Genomic DNA, 17,030 nt, shown 5'->3' with positions numbered 1-17,030 from the left:
CAGGGAGGGGGTGGGGTCTGGCTGTCAATCAGAGAGAGGGCGTGGTCTGGTTGTCAATCTGGGAGGGTGAGGGGCCTGGCTGTCAATCAGGGAGGGGTGGAGTCTGGCTGTCAATCAGAGAGAGGGCGTGGTCTGGTTGTCAATCAGAGAGAGGGCGCGGTCTGGTTGTCAATCTGGGAGGGTGAGGGGGCTGGCTGTCAATCAGAGAGAGGGCGTGGTCTGGTTGTCAATCTGGGAGGGTGAGGGGGCTGGCTGTCAATCAGGGAGGGGTGGAGTCTGGCTGTCAATCAGAGAGAGGGCGTGGTCTGGTTGTCAATCTGGGAGGGTGAGGGGGCTGGCTGTCAATCAGGGAGGGGTGGGGTCTGGCTGTCAATCAGGGAGCTGGTGTCCTGGCTGTCAGTGAGGGAGGGGGTGGGGCCTGGCTGTCAATCAGGGAGGGGACAGGGCCTGGCTGTCAATCAGGGCCAGCCCCGCCCCTGGGGCTCGCGCGGTATCCAATGGTGACGGGGCCTATCTCCTGCCCCCGGGGTGGGCTGGGCCCAGCTGTGTGTGAGTGAGTGAACAGCGGCGGAGCGGAGCTAGAGCTGTCTGTGTGTGTGTGAGTGAGTGAGTGTCTGAGGGAATCAACCCAACCGGGAGGGCACTGTGATCACCGGGGAGAGGGGAGAGAGAGAGCGAGCTGTCCAGCCGGCCAGGAGAGAGGCTGATTCCACTCGGTCCATCCAGCCCGCTGCCCACTCCCTCCTCTCCTCATGTGCCGCCGCCGCCGCTGCTCGCTGTGGGCACGGCGCTGCCCGCCCGCTGCCCTCCTGCCGCCGCTCCTGCTGCTCCTGGGGCTGGCACCGGGCGGCGGGCGCCCCGAGAATGTGGCCGCCCCGTGCCCGGCGGTGTGCCGCTGTCAGGGCGACGACGGAGCCGCACTGAGGGTCGACTGCTCCGGCCGGGGATTGACCAGCGTCCCTCAAGGCCTCGGCATCTTCACCTTCTTTCTGTGAGTATTAATAACAAGCCTCAACATACCAACAAAACACAGCAATAATAATCCCAACGAAGCCTTCCTAGTGGTGGGCATTTCAGGTTTAACTTTCATTAATTGTCTGAAGCCAAGGGAGTGAGAGGTTGGAATTCATTTATAAATCACATAGCAGCTCGCTTTCTGTGTGACTTTTTTTTACAGTAATAATCGCAGTGAACGCTAATGGTTTCTCAGGAATGTGAACACCGACCTTCCTTAGTCAATTCAAGGCAAGAAAATGCCCTCTTGGGACAGCTGGAGAGAGAAAAAGAAGTGTTTATTGCTCTGCTGGAAGTTCACTGAACATATTTTCTTTTGTACATAATGCAGAGCACAACGCTTTCGTTGAAATGATTCATAAGTGCAAAGGTGCAATCTTTTTATTGGTGTCACAAGTAAGCTTACATTAAGGCTGCAATGAAGTTTTGTGGCATTTCTTTCTAAATCACCTGAGTTCATGCTGAACTTATCCTACTTTCACAGTAACTTCATTGCAGTATTAATGTAAGCCTACTTGTGACTAATAAATAAACTTTAACTTTGGGGATTTGGAAGTGGGGGTGGGGGGGGGTGAGTCTGTGACTGGTCTGTCAAGTCAAAATCAAACCTCATTTTGCCTTTGCAGATTATATTAGACTTTTAAAAATAAGACTGGTCGGCGCAACATTGTGGGCCGAAGGGCCTGTTCCGCGCTGTAATGTTCTATGTTCTATGTTCTATTGATTTAGTCCCATCAGATTGCACACTTGTGGTTTAAAGTTACCCAGATGCAGCCATCGGGAAGTAATGTGGGTCTATTGCTGTTACTTTCCTATCAGCCTATTTCTTCAAAATTGTGTGTATGGCTTCAGTAAGGTCTCAAGATTCTGGCTGACCCAACAATTGGTTCTCAGTTAAGATCATTTGGTTGAAGAATAATGTCTGTGTTCCCATGCTTCAGTTATGTTATAGTTTAGTTTTGGCAGAAGGAAGTATTTTGGACCACACAGGGATTATTAACATGCAGGCTACTACTGCTGTTTTTGTAGTTTTTCAAAATGGAAAAGGGAATAACTTTCATTAGCTGTTTGAGTGCTAAGTTGTGAACTTTAGATTTTTCAATTTGATTGCCCTGAAGTGGAAATTGCACCACTAATCAGATGCTGGTGAGCACTGAATGCAGTAAAAACCAAAAATAAATGCTGAAAGTACTCAGCAGGCCAGGTAACATCTGCACAGCAAGAAACTGAGTTAATGTTTCAGGCTGATGACCTTTCATGATGACTGCTTCTAATGGTAAATATTCAGGAACATTATCTCTGTTTCTCTCTCCACAGATGCTACCTGACCTGTTGAGTGTTTCTCGCAGTCTCTGTTTTTGTTTCAGATTTCTAGTCTCCAACACTTTGCTTCGGTGCTCGCTCTGTGTTCTACGTGCCCACGTGTGTGGCTCAGCCCCCTTCCTTAAACCAACTGACCGTGCAATGGACAGTGTAACCCTAACTCCAGATCACAGTGCTATCAAATATTGATGCTATATAAATTGGTGCTGTATAAATTGGACACTAATGCAACTAAAAAAAATAACATAATTAAAGCTTTTTTAATTTTATTGGAATACATCAGAATTAGGAGTAAAAGTAAGCAAATTCAGCCTTTCCAACCTGCTCTACAATTCAACCAGATCATGGCTGATCTCTCCTTGGTCTCAAATCTACCTCCCCACCTGTTTCCCATAGTCCTCTTTCCCTTTTATTTTATTAGAAATATATTGATCTCCCTCATACTTATGAAATATTACCTTTCTGCCCCTTTGCTGTTAGGAAATAGCTCTCCAGCTTTCAGTTAAGTAATGAAAAAGTCAAACTGTTCCACCTCCCACTTGTCATTTGTTGTGAAGTTTTTGCAGCAAAGATCAATTACAGATTGTTTGTTATTCACGTCCATGATGCCTTTCCCCCTAGTTTCCTGCTAATCAGAAAGTTAGGACACCGAGATAAAATGAAAGGTCAGCCCTGGGACATACAATATAACATTCAATTACAATATGCACATTCCTAAAAAAATGGACTTCGCTGTGGAAGACAGAACTTTTCAGTAAGTTATGGCAAAGAAATTTGAGTTAATAGGTCAATTTGTTTTCCATTTACACCAGGAATGTAAACGCTAAAGCTTTTCTTTCAAATGTTGCTAGATTTACCAAAGCAAGACAGAAATATGTCATGATCCAGATGGTTTGCACCTTAAAATAATGTTATAAACTTGTGTCCAATGGATTTTTCTGTGTGGGCATGATTTCTTGCAGGATATGAATTTTCTTTATATGTACCACTGCATGGATTTAAATGTAGATGTGTATATGTGGGATTGTTTAAGAATTCTGCAGTTCTAGCTGAAACTGGTGAAAAGAATTTTTAAGTTCATGTATAAACTGATGCTATTCTGAGTTGAGTAGAGCTTGTCAGATGATGCTTTCAAAAGACAAATGAGTTGTAAAGTTTTCTATTTTAAAAAAAGGCGACAGTAGAAATTTTTTTTTAGCTGTAAGGTGGTTTGATACCTGTGAGCAGTTGAAAATTACTGAGACCTCAATAAACAGCAGTTAAGATTAACTTAAGCACCGTCCTACTTGAGCATCACAGTGAGTTGAAGTAACTGTTGTTGTAAATTGCTAATTAAAATTAGAAATTTTCCACATGTATGAAATGATTATTTGTACGTTGAGTGAGTGACCATGAATTATAACAAAACCATGTATATAGCCGCCATAATTTCCATCACAGTGATCTGAGTTGGTAGTTGTTGGATATTTGCTGTTTAGAAGGTGTGTTGTCTGCTTTCACTAACACTGTCATTCTTTCAGTGGAAAAATACAGTTTATATGAAAGCAGATTCAGCTTGGAGGAAGTTACAGTCAATAATTTTTACTGGGATAACAAGTTATCGCTTAAAGAGTGTCAGTTGTGTGTCGTGTTTACCTAGTGTTGTGAGACTTCTTACTGTGTTTCAGAATGTCAATGTTTTATGTTGACCCAGGATAATTCAAACACTTGCATTGTTTGTGTGTGTTTAGGTTTCCGTTGACCAAAAAAGACCCTTGTAATTATGGTTATTTGTAACTACTGATTGTCCTTTCATTCTATAAACAATGTTAACCCCCTGAAACTGTGTCCTTAGAAATATTGTGCCATGGGTATTTGACAACAAACTAATTTGCAGATGGTATGGTTGCACTGATTGTGGGTAAAACAAAATGCAGTATTTTTTTAAGCGGCTGAATATCTTAGTGCTATCTTTTCTAGAATAACTGCCCTGGAACCTTGTATGTTCAAGGGATATTACTTCTTAATCTGAGCCTGCTGCAATAATTGGCTACCTATGTTGCTTAACCTGCATCATGTGATACATGTTGGAATGTTAACTTTATGAAATGCAGATATTGCTGATAATTTTGCTTGAAAGGGGCATAGTAAGAGTACTGGAAAGCAGTCACCCAATAACATGGAAATCCTTCAGCAGGAAATAGTTTTTGGATCTTTTTTGTAATAAATGTCATGAGTAGTGAACTATGCTTTAGCAGATATTTTGATTAAAATACCATATGATGAGTGGGTTGCTTTCGAAAGTTAAAAAGCAGGCAAATTCTCTATGTCTTGAAACCACTTCTGCAGTGTCAGCAACTGCATTTATGAATCTGATTTGATTGATGCTTCTAAACTGTTCCAGCCAAATTGTACCAAAGCTCAGAAGGCATTAATAGCGATTGCAGAAAAGTTCGCTGTCAGACACATAGGTTATAAATTAGTTTGTAGTTTGATGAGTCCACAGTTATATAGAGGAGATATAGTTTGAGATATAGTTTATATATATTATATATACTATATATGTTTTTAAATTACTTTTGTATTTATAACTTGCAAGTAAAGGGAAGTCGACAAAATTTGACGATACCTATTCAGTATTGATTTGCACCTGGTAGCCATAAGTTGGGAGTATTTTGTGGCTTAACCATATTGACCTACTTGAATAGTTACACATTGTTAATAAAACAAGATTTGTTTTTCTGTCATTTTGAACAGATAAGGTGCCCAAGGTACTAATAGGTGAGCTATGCATTCATTGTGCTTACTTAATTGAGACTTCAGAAACATACAGCTTTTGTTGCTGGGTATTTGCCAAATATTTGGCAAGAACTCGGGTGTACTTTTTTGCAACCGGGACAGCAAAAAGCTGTTTTAGTAAAATGGTGTTCCAAATAATGCTTGGTTATACTGTGCAGTATCACAGCACATAAGAAGAAAAGTAAGCCTCTTCCATGCCTTAAATCAGTTTTAAATGCTATGCTATAATGGATTGAGTGAATTTGTGTCTTGTGCATGTGATATATTTTTAGTTCTTTTTAAAAATTTGTTCTCTGGCTAGAGGTGTCTTTAGCAGGGTGGGCATTTATTGCCCATTTTTAATTGCCCTAGAGAAGGTTGCAGTGAGCCGCCTTTTGATTTGGTTGCATCCATTTGGGCAATTGTACTCCTGAAATAAGGAGGTTCTGGGATTTTGACCTAGTCACAATGAAGGAATGGTGACATGAATCCAATTTTGGGCGGTATACAACAACGAGAACTTATGCGTACTGTTTTAGCAGTCAAATTAATAAAATTTTGTACATAATTTGCTTAACTTCCATTTAAATGTGTGCTGGATTGTACTGTAGCCATTTGAGCTGATAACTTGAAAAACTCAAGTTTAGGCTAACCTGAGTGTTTTTTAACTGATTTTCTACCTCAGCTGTAGTATGTTGGAGTATGGAACAGTACCATCAGGCGCTGGTGTCCTCTGGTAACTGGTTCAAGTGGCTATCCCCTTGTCTGAACCTTGACACAGAGTGTTGGCAGATTACTCTGCTGTGGGGAAAGGTGGATCAAAGCTCAGCACTTTTCTGTTCTTCTGATCACACATAAACAGCATTCCCTGGACACTGACCAGGAATGGAGAGTCTGGCCAACTACTGTTTTCCCCTTTCTAACCCAGGGATACTGAAGGTCAGTAATAATGCCTGTGCTACCATTTTGGTTACAAGTACTAGCCACCTCAGAACAGACTAGAGATTGAACTTGGGACCTTTTTTGTTTACATGATCTTAATACAATAAAACCCATAGCTAGTTTGTCAAGAAATGTGATTGCTTTGAATAAGGTTTTCTGCATACTGGGCATGAGTAGTTCATTGTAGATTGCAGTTTTCTGGTGTTAATTACATCTGTACATAGCTTTAAACCAGCTAGACCTCTGTGACACTTACAAATGTGCAAGTTTTTTTGGAATCAAAAATTGAAATGTAATCCATTGTGCTCAGTCTGATGTGTTATGCTACTGTTGCTTGTTACCTTACTTCAAACGGTTAGCTACCAGCATAGTTTGACTGACAGAAAAGTAAATGCACATCTTTAATGTATGATTTGGTGAACTGTTAACTAGTTTAATTACTGAACAGTTATGAGGGCAACAAAATAGAAAAAAGGGTAACTTGGAACAGTGATTATGATATGGAACAGTGGTGCAGTATCTTTATGAACATTTAGAACTTTGTGTTAGTAGGCATGTTGCATTTTTAGAAATAACATGCGCTGTATTTAGATTATTTAAAATGGTAAATGTGCTTTGCAGGTCACAAACTCTTTACTCACTCTTTCCCAGGAATGAGGGAACTCTGTACCTCAGTTTCTGTTTCCTCCTGCAAAACTTGATGTCTGCAATAACCAGGCCTTAATTAATCTTTCCCTCTATTGCATGTTTTCCTGACCTGTTGGTGACCTGAACTATAGGCCTTTGCATGGATTTCACAACCTTAAAAAGGATTGTTCACAGCCATCAATTTGGAACATCTGCCAAAAACTAAGTTATAAATTTTAAAAAACTGAAATTCATTTATGAAGCTGCCGAATAACTCATCGTACTGTTTTAACTGAATGAGTGAGGATTTATTTTGTTTGATTACAATGTTGTGTAAAGTTTTACCTTGGTGCTGAATTTGTGAGGTAATGTTTGTGAATAAAGTGAATCAGTAATGCAGTTGCACATTGATACTTATGGGCTTGTGCTGGGTGAGAATGTGATTCTAGCTGGCATTTCTTTTAAAAGAAAGAGTGGCACAGTGGTTAGCGCTGCTGCCTTGCAGCACCAGCGACCTATGTTCTATTTCCGCTTGGGTCACTGTTTGTGCAGAGTTTGCACGTTCTCACTGTGTCTGCGTGGGTTTCCTCCGGGTCCTCCCACAGTCCAAAGATGTGTGGATTAGGTTGATTGGCCATGCTAAATTGCCCCTTAGTGTCAGGGGGTTAGTAGGGTAAATATGTAGGATTATGGGGAAATGGGGTGGGATTGTGATTGGTGCAGACTCAATGGGCCGAATGGCCGCCTCCTGCACTGTAGGGATTCTGTGATTCTATGACTTAAAGCTAGCTACAAAACTCATATTTGAAATGCACTGTCTGAAAGGGTGGTGGAAATAGCTTCAATCATAATTTCCAAGAGGGAATTGGATAAACATTGAAGTGGAAGAATTTTCAGTGCAGTAGGGAAAGAGTTCAGGAACAGGACCTGTAGGGTAGTTTTTTTATTAGTGTCACAAGTAGGCTTACATTAACACTACAATTAAGTTACTGTGAAAAGCTTCTAATTGCCACCCTCCGGTACCTGTTCGGGTACGTTGAGGGAGAATTTAGCATGGCCTAATGCCACTGACCAGCACACCTTTCGGACTGTGGGAGGAAACCGGAGCACCTGGAGGAAACCCACGCAGACACGGGGAGAATGTGCATACTCTGCACAGATAGTGACCCAAGGCTGGAATTGAACCCGAATCCCTGGCGCTATGAGCCAACAGTGCTAACCACTGTGCCACCTTGCCATCCGTTCATAGAGTCAGCACAAGTTTTATGGGCCAATTGGCCTCATTCTCTCCATATGATCTTATAACAGCAGTCTGTTTAATTGAGGAGTGGTAAGAATAATGAGTATTTTTGGCATATTTTTTACAATAACAAATCAGTGCTGGGGGACTGAGTAATTCAATGAAAATCATTTTAGTTCTATTTGTTCCATATTAATTTCTAATAAAAATTTGCATTCCAAAATTTGATTAATTACATTTGACATATGCTAATTGTATTTGGTTTGTTCAGAACTGTTACTTATGAAACAGGTAAAGCTATCGTCAATACCCTGAATGAAGCTTGATCACGATGAGCTGCTGTAAAGATAGAGAATGGTCATGAAACTATTTCATGTAGACCAAATGGCTGCATCATGTCCACCAGTTTTATGAAGTGATTAATTCTGCATTACCAGGAAATAATTCATAACATTGTATAATAAAATCGAATACACAGTTGGTCTATAGAAGGCCAAAGAGGGGAGTATTTCACTTAACCCACCTGATGAGTTGTATGGCTGGTTAGCTGAGTTGGCTAGAGCAAGGTACTTAATAATGCTGACAACGTGGAACCAGTCCCTAGCTGAGTTGGTCCTTGGAGTCTGCATTTGCTACCTGCTTGTGTTGTGATAGAATAGCACATGGAAAGACTACTGGAGTTAAGAGAAGACCCTTACTCAGCAACCTTCAGACAATTGAGGAAACTCGCAGTGGGAGAGATGAGTTGTACTCTGGTTTGGACATTTGTGGTGAGAAATGTAATGGAGAAAATGGCCTTCATGGAAGTGATGTGGATTCCCATAAGGAGGAAAGAAAAATTGGTAAGAATGTCCATTTGGAAATCGCGCAAATCAACTGATGGCCATTTATGACCTGGAAGCATATTGCTTTCCAGCTATTTTGGCCAGGAAGTGTCACATAAGGATTTAAATGCAAGTGAAAAATGCATTTTCAATTAATGTGTGGTAGTGGTTTTTTAATCTGCAAATGTATCCTTCTTTTTGAGAAAATAACTTTCTAGCTAACAATTTTGAAATGTAAACAAAAGTGCAGTGTAGAGAAATATGTTTTCTGGCAAGCTTCACAGTATCCATTTTGAAATGAGTTGTTAGCTTCCACTTGGTTGCATATGAATAGTTGCACGGTGCATTGACCTGGTCCCTCCGCAGGGAAGCTGATGTGGGCTTTATGGCAAGAACCTTGCTGGTAACAAAGAAAGCATATGGAATATTTCACTTTCCCTTCTTAGCGTAATACAGCTTGGTGACTTGTGCTGCATATAGCCATCAGTTTCAGGACATGAGGTCAGCATTGACCTTATCTTTTCACTCCATATTTTTGAAGAATTCATGTAGTTGAGAATTTAATTTTTGAAGCTACTTTTAAATGTGGTTATGAAATAAAGCTAAACATTTTCAAATGCACAGTAATAATATAAAATGATATGTTTGTATTTAATCCAGCACTGTATGATTCATAATGAAGCAGCCTTGATGTACACACTCTGAATTGCTACGTACACACATACGTATCAGTTTTAATTTTCTTCAATATCTATTTTTGTTTTAACACCTTGATCTAGAATTGTAAACATTAACAGAACAGTTAATATTTGACAGAATTGTTCCATATGGAAGCTTACAACAAGGCTTTTTTGTTTCAAGGGCAACTTTTCCTGCATGTGGCACAGAGTGCTCCACAGAAGTTGTGGATGTCAAGAGTTCCTGAATTCTTTTCTTGTAAATCACTTGTATGCAGAATGTGAAAATGATTCTGTTTCTGTACCCTACAAATCCTTCCACCCCTCTTTCCAAGTAACAGTCATCCTGTCAGGAATAAATAGTCTGAAAGCCGAGAGAAGTTGTTACTCTGTCTGTTCCTTGTTTGCCCCCTTTTCCACCTCATTAAGTTGACTTTAAATCTTGATGTGGCTAATGACATGCAAGGCTGATTATTCTCTCTGGCTAGTGAGATATTTCCTTCCAGTAATTGAGTTCTGTGCCCTTTCACCCAGGAAACGCCTGGATGTTTAATTTGTTTTTCAGGGAGTGTTCGTCAGTAAGTAATTAAACCTCATAGTGACATAACATTTTTGGATAACTTATACCTATGTGCAAAAGCCAGGCCAGTCTTCCTCATAATAATTTTGTTATTCTGAGCATTTCATGGTGTCCTTAGAAGTGTAATTGTTTCAATGGCAGTGCCATTTATCAGGAACCTTAGGAATCATGTTGAATGTTTCTTTGGCACTCTATATAAACACAATCATACTTCAATTAAAATGTTTAATTTTTATCAGACTGTAATATAAAATTGCTAAATATGTAAACTTCGTATAATGCGGGTTTAAAAAACTTGATCCAGAAGCAGTGTGAATAGGTTTGATCAGTATCATTTGCAAGAGTTGTGCATGTGACCAACACTTATATACACATTTTAAACTGAATATGACTTCTGATAACCTTGTTCAATATAAGACTGCAGTTCTAGCACTATTAGCTATTTTAATTATATAGTTGGTACTCACTTGTCTCTTGTTTTTTCACTCACATTGACTGTCATTTTCATCTCATTTATTTCCTCGACTGGGAAACTGCATTTACCTACACTTTAATAATCTGACAAGTATTCTAGTAATGGGAAAGGGTAGTTCCTTCCCCCAGTTGGAATGATCCATTTTTATGAGATTCTCCTCTTGTAGCTGAGAACTGATTATATCTCCCTGCTAATGGATTTGAGTAACATAGTGCCGTATTCAAACCTGTGACACTCTGGGAAGCCATTGCTTTGAAAACTACAGAACACTTGATTGGTGCCAGGATCTGCACTGTTTTTATTCTGATGAATGATTTACCTCTTGTTATCTGTTGGCTTTTAGAGGTTAGAGGTGAATTGAGTTTACCGATCCAAATCCAGTCCCAAATGAGCAACAGCTCACTAGGTAAAACAGACATGAATCTCAAACTCAGCTCCCCTTGTCCAGGAGATCAGAATATTGCACAAAGAAACTCGCCTTGTATCTGACCTGGAAGAGTGGTTATGTTTTGGTAATCCTTGGTGCAAATCAAAAAAGTGAAGTTGTCTCATTTAATAATAAATATGCATGCATTAAAAAGAACTTGAATAGACATTGTAGTTTTTTTGTTTGTTTGAATATTGGCTTAAACTTCCTGACCCATTGCTAATGGTTAATGATATTGAGCTTCACACATTCAAGGTTCATTAATTTAACCATTATTTGTGAGTCGTTTTCACCCAATTATTGCAATAAGATTAAATTCCCCAAGAAATATAAATTTGTAATCTGTAAAATTACCTTTTGCTACATAACCTGTTTGAGTGACACGTTAAAATTTGTGGTCTGCCAGTGGCACGCAAAGGAAACAATATCTGGTATTTTGTTTCACAGGTATTCAACCTATTCACAGTAATTGCCAATGTACACAGGCAGGGGTAATGTTGAAACAGATAGGTGTAGACAGTATATTCATTTATTGAAACTAAAGGTTGTCAAATAAAGCAGACCAACCCCTCCTTTTAGGACCTTTTTCTTTCAGTTTTGTTATTGCTAGCAATGTGGGCAGAACTGCTTATTTCTTTTTAGTAGGTGTTAATTAGTTTACAACCATTGTATTGAAGCTAGGGGCAAAAAAAAGTGTGTTGGAATGAGACTGTGCATTGTCCTACTATTAGGTAATGAAAACAGCCTGAATGGCGTCTTCCTGATTTATTGCACCATGTTGCCCAGTTCAAGGCTGCAGTGCATAGCATGTTTATTGCATTGAATCATGAGAATCTGTCTGCTGTGTTCATTATTATATTTGGGTTGTCTTCTCACAAACTAATATCACCAATACTATAATGTTTCATAGTGCCCACAAATTATTGACCATATTTATTTTGATGGATATAACTCCTTAGCAGCTATTAGAAAGGAAGTAAAAATCCTCCTTGCCAATGATTTAACTATTGGTTTAGCTTTATTTCTTTGCTGCCCCCTTCCCGTGTAATTATAGTCCTTGAAGTAGCCCTGAGGTTCTACTGCTCAAACTAATTGCGGTATATCAAATTACAAACTCCATTAGCAAATGGTAACGAGTGATTGTAAATTGTTTTTTGCCTTCTTTCCTCTCTTAAATTTTGTGCTTCAAAAATGTACAGTTGTGTAGTACTTCGGAAATGTACAATAGTATATAACTTTAGGAAAGTTGAGTTGCTTTTTACTGATAGAATAATTTTATTGATAGAATAGTAAAACATCTATTGTCCAGTATGTCTGGTTGTTAAGTCTATTATGCGCAACAGTAATAAAAGCTGTGATATAGCCAGTGCCGAGCAGGCGAGAGGATAGCTTATTTTTGGGAATCCCTTAGCAAGCGCCAAAACAGTTGGTTAAGATAAAAAGCAGACAGAAACTGATATCATGCACACAGACCTCTTGTTGTATTAAATGCCATTCTCCTTAAGCCTCTTGCTAAACTTATTTGTGAGTATTTGAAAGTCTCTTAAAGATGTTACTGTAATAGGATTTGTTGCTTCTGAAAAGAGCATTACAAATTAATGGAATAAAGTGTGCAGGGGGTGTCTTATGTGTGTGTGTATAGCTGAATTTGCTAAAAGGAGTCAGAAATGGTAGTGAACGCAATGGAGGGAAATGTACAGAAGCCTCACAGAAAGCCATGCACGATTAGATCTAGAGTTGGAGTAATTCCTATACAAAAAAGGTTATGTTGAGGTTGATTGTTATGTTGGCTTCTTTTGAAGGAGCCTGGGAGTTTTATGGTCTGCATTCTCCATCTTACTGTCATGCTGGTGCATGGAAACAGGTCTAGCACTGCTTGCCACAGAATAAACACATTTACAATAGAAAGGGGCCAGATTACTCTTTGACGGATTGAAAATTACTCCTCAGAATGAGCGCATTGTTAGGCATTTGTTCCTGTTTAGCACCCTCCCCCAAAACCACCCCCAGTGAACCATGAAAAGAAGCAATCACATTAATCTGTCACTCAGTCTCTCATCACGAAGAAAGAAAAAACGGAACAGTCAGGTTCTTGCCAAAATGGTCTAGGATCTGTCAAGACAAAAGTTGGAGTTTAAATTACAGATTTGTCTTTATTTCATAGGCTTTTTTTCCTGTCTTGGGGCCCCTTGTGCTACCTCCTAATTCCACCTGCTTACATTCGAAAGAATCCAAGTTTTTTCAAGATAACTAAATAAATAGAGACCCCAGCTGAATATTGTGTAAAATGAACAATCTGTCCATTGCTGAAAATGTGCAAGTTTACTTGAGTTTTTTTAAAGAATCTTAACCTATGTAGTTTAGCACGACAGTATTGAGATTCAACTTTCTTTTCCTTAAAAAAATTATAAGCGTGTAATGCCTCCAGATAAAAAACCCACAGGGGTGCATTGTGTAAGTCTTAATTAACAGCTTTGAAAGGCTAAACAAAAGAAGGAAGAAAATGCTACAGAGTTATTGTTATTCCACCCTGTTGGTTCTGCTAGTTGACCATCCATTGGTGCATTTTGTAAATTTAAACTGAATGACACTTTTGTTCTGGACTAACAGAGGTGAAAGAAGCCAATTATTGCATTTATTTCTATGGGCAGCTGCAAGCATGGGAGATTAAACTGAAGGTAAATAGAAATTTCCAACCATTTTAGGTTTAGTCGGGAATGTGAGTGAATCATTAAGATGTTTTCCTTGTAAAGCTTTGTGCAGTTCGGTGTTAAGGCACCAGTGGAAGGCTATTTGATGTATAGAAACTAGTGGAAACTGAAGTGACTGTTAATGTCTTGATTATTATACAACTGATGAGAAAATGATTCCAGTTTGAGGGTAAACAAAGAGCTGTTATACTGCTATTACTATGTCTGTTTATCATTAAGGAGCGGAGTCCTTAAGCTATTAATTTCATGCTGGATCATTCATATGAAATTTTTGCAAAAACATTGCCTTTGCTTATTTGTACTGGTGGATTTTTTTTTGTCCAGGTTATGGGGATTTTTTTGATAGCTGTCTTGATTTGCACTGAATTAGAAACCTCAGTAAGGATGCTGCAATTGACCAACATGGTCCAGAGCTCAGGAGAGGCAAATCCTTTGCTGGAAATGGTAGTCTGTGAGGAAAGGAACAGGGATATTTGCTGGCCTTTGCAGTCAAGTACTCCATAAAGTATTTGCAGCATTTGTCCAAGTTAACAAATTAGTGTTGCTTACTTAGATGTAGCATGAGAGGGTGGCAGGTGCAGGTGGATCCATTTCACATCATTTGTCGAAGTGGAGTCAAAGATTTTGATTTTGTATGCAATTTTTAGAAGCATCCGGTTTTCCATGAGTAAATTTTCTGTGGGAGGGGAAAGAATTCTCAAAGTGCAGAGTCTGAAAAATTCGGAAAATTGGCTTCAGCATCTTGCAGTGGTGGTTATACACTGGATAATATCACAATGGAAGGATGTTTTGAGTGAGCTTTCAAAAATGTGCTTTTTCAAATTTCCCTTTCTACATTTTAGTTTATAATCTAAACATGAGGCATGTAATAAAACAAACATGGAGCACTGTATCTTTTTAAGGAGGGTGGGACCAGAATAGGGTTGAGAGAGAAGTTTGGCATATGAGTATTGTGAGAAAGTTGGTCAGAGAACTAATGGATTCAATCTTTGCATAATGTGGCCTTTTTAGTGGTGACAGCTGACATCCTGTCTCTTAGCAGCTTCCTAACAGTTTAAGCTCTGTCTTCTGCTGTAGGAAGTATTGTGGCCAAACCTGAAATGTACCAGTATTCTTTTGACAAATTCAGACCCATAGAATTCCTGGCAGTCCATAGCAGCACAGTATCTTATCTCCTTTGTCGCTTGTATCTGAATTTTTATTTTGTAAAATTTACAGTCTGAATAGCTTTTTTTTGTAAAGTTTACCAGTGGCTGCAGGATTGATCCGTGTACAATTAAATGGCCTTCGCGTGTATTCTACTAAATCTGAAGTTACTTTAACCTTGTAGAGATCACTGACAAGGACACATTTAGAATGTTGTGTGCCATTTGAGCACATTAATTTCAAAAAGATTAAAGGCTAATATGATCAATCAGTCATGAGAAATTCCAGCTGGTGTCTCTGAAGCTGTAATCTAACAAGTAGGCCAAACCTTTGGGGTGGTGAGGGCAAAACTGGCAAGGAATATAAAAGTGCTCCAGAAAGATAGCTATCACATTGGAAACACATTTTGAGATTCTAGGAATAAGGATAGATTTGAATAATGGAATCTGCAAGTCATTTAAAGTGGTGAAAGAAGGCAGCAACCAGTGTTTTAAACAGGTTTTAAAACAATCCATGGGTACTTTGGTCTCCTGCTTTTTTCATAATCTTTTGTATAAGAAATTCCATAAAATAAAGATTTACGCTTAATATGAATGGGTTAAGTACACAATGAATGTCTGGTTCATATAACAAAAAATAAAAGTTGCAACAGTTCCAGATGACCATAAGCTGCTGTCTCTCCTTTGAGGAGGGGAGCTGACTGATGCTGATTTAACCTGTGGGTCACCACACCTCAGGTGAGAGACAAGTTTGAGTAGGCGGGCCTTCATGACAAACCTCAGCCGGTATGGGGACTGAATCATAATGGTGTGTGCCCACTCGCGCAAGAGTAGCCAGTAGTTACCTGGAATCAACCCATTTTCTATCAGCGATCCCTGTTTTGGCATCATTTCTCTTCACGAACCAGACGTCCAGCCAACTGAGTAATTGGTTCCCATTTTTCAGGTTTGTAATACTGATAGCTCCGTAATGCATAGATGGCAGTATTGTTTTTACTATTAACTTTAACAAATGTGCACTGTGGCAAATGTGACACTTGGGAGCTTTTTATTCTTGAAAGTATTCAGAAATATTTTGGTGGGAAGGAAAAACAAGCCACAACATTCTGCAGAATGGAATGGTAATAAACTTACTGTGATTTGGCTTGGCACCTTGGAGGAGCAACTAATAGGTGCTCTATCCTGAGACTTGCAGAGTTTAGCCACTCATATAATAATGTTTGTTTAGGTTGGATTCTACCAATCTGACACCAACAAACTGTTCAGCGTTTATGCTATTAAATCTGATTCCCAATGGTAGATTCATGGATCAGTTTTTGTGATTCCATACAGCTGCCTCCAGAGTAAGAATCAAATTTGGCTCTCAGAATCTGACTGTCAGTCATTTGTGACCTGGAATCTGCCCTAAGCAAGTATCAGCTTTGAGTACCACTGATCGCCGTTTGGAAATAAATTGCTTAAAAAGCATGTAATAATCAAGAGAGTGTCTGTGTTGAGAGGAGGTAATAGAAAGAAGTTGAGACTCAAGATTCCAAAGTTAGGATTGCTGTTGGAAAATGGGTTGATGGATACCAGGTAACTACTGGCTACACTTGCATGAGTGGGCGCACATCATTATGAAGATATACCTAAAACAATGAGTCACAGAACAATGATATTTATTGTATACTTTGGGAATTGTGATGGCAACCAAATTATATAAAACCTGTTGTGAGTTAAAACATCTTTCCCATTCCTGGATTTGGAATAGTGGAAGAATGAATGAGGTTAAAATGAAAGAATGGGCCTTCATGGTCAAGAGGACAAAATGTCCAAAAATACTTAATTGGCTGCAGAGGTTTTCGGCAGAACCCTGAGGTCATGAAATGATTGCAAGTCTGACTTTAAAATGGAAGATGATTTGCTAATTGAGGATCCTGCTATTGTAAGAGCTGTGGTAAAAGTAGCTCAACTGTCAAAGAAATAAGGGTTACAAACTAGAAATGGAGTCATTGGAGTAGTGACAGAAAAAATAAGGATTTATTCTCTTTAGTCCCTTTGCTCATTCTTAACATTGTTATCTGGAAAAATAGAGGATTTAAAAAATACTAAATTCATATCAATTTTGTATGTGCCATTAATGAAAATGTGAAATTGGAACATGATTTAGGTCAAATGAACAGGTTAATTTTATAGTATGCATCATATTCGATGATTAGCATTAGAATGTTTTGATATTCCCACAGATAATCTCTCAAAATCCTGCTGCTTCCATACAATTGGGAGCAGCACAGTGGTTAGCACTGCTG

General features: G+C 39.2%; 1 protein-coding gene across 1 annotated transcript in view; it reads left to right on the top strand.

The window, feature by feature from the left end:
• Positions 1 to 542: 542 nt before the first annotated feature.
• Positions 543 to 17,030, top strand: part of lgr4 (leucine-rich repeat containing G protein-coupled receptor 4) — a 120,545-nt gene continuing 104,057 nt past the window's right edge. The window contains exon 1 of the mRNA XM_080189878.1: positions 543 to 991. Within this exon, the coding sequence (XP_080046004.1) occupies positions 753 to 991 (239 nt within the window). The 5' untranslated portion in view covers positions 543 to 752. The remainder of the gene's footprint in view (positions 992 to 17,030) is intronic.

This window comes from Carcharhinus amblyrhynchos, chromosome 6, assembly GCF_965287045.1.
Source record: "Carcharhinus amblyrhynchos chromosome 6, sCarAmb.v2.hapA, whole genome shotgun sequence".
NCBI lineage: Eukaryota > Metazoa > Chordata > Chondrichthyes > Carcharhiniformes > Carcharhinidae > Carcharhinus > Carcharhinus amblyrhynchos.
This window is presented reverse-complemented; position numbering and strand designations above follow the sequence as displayed.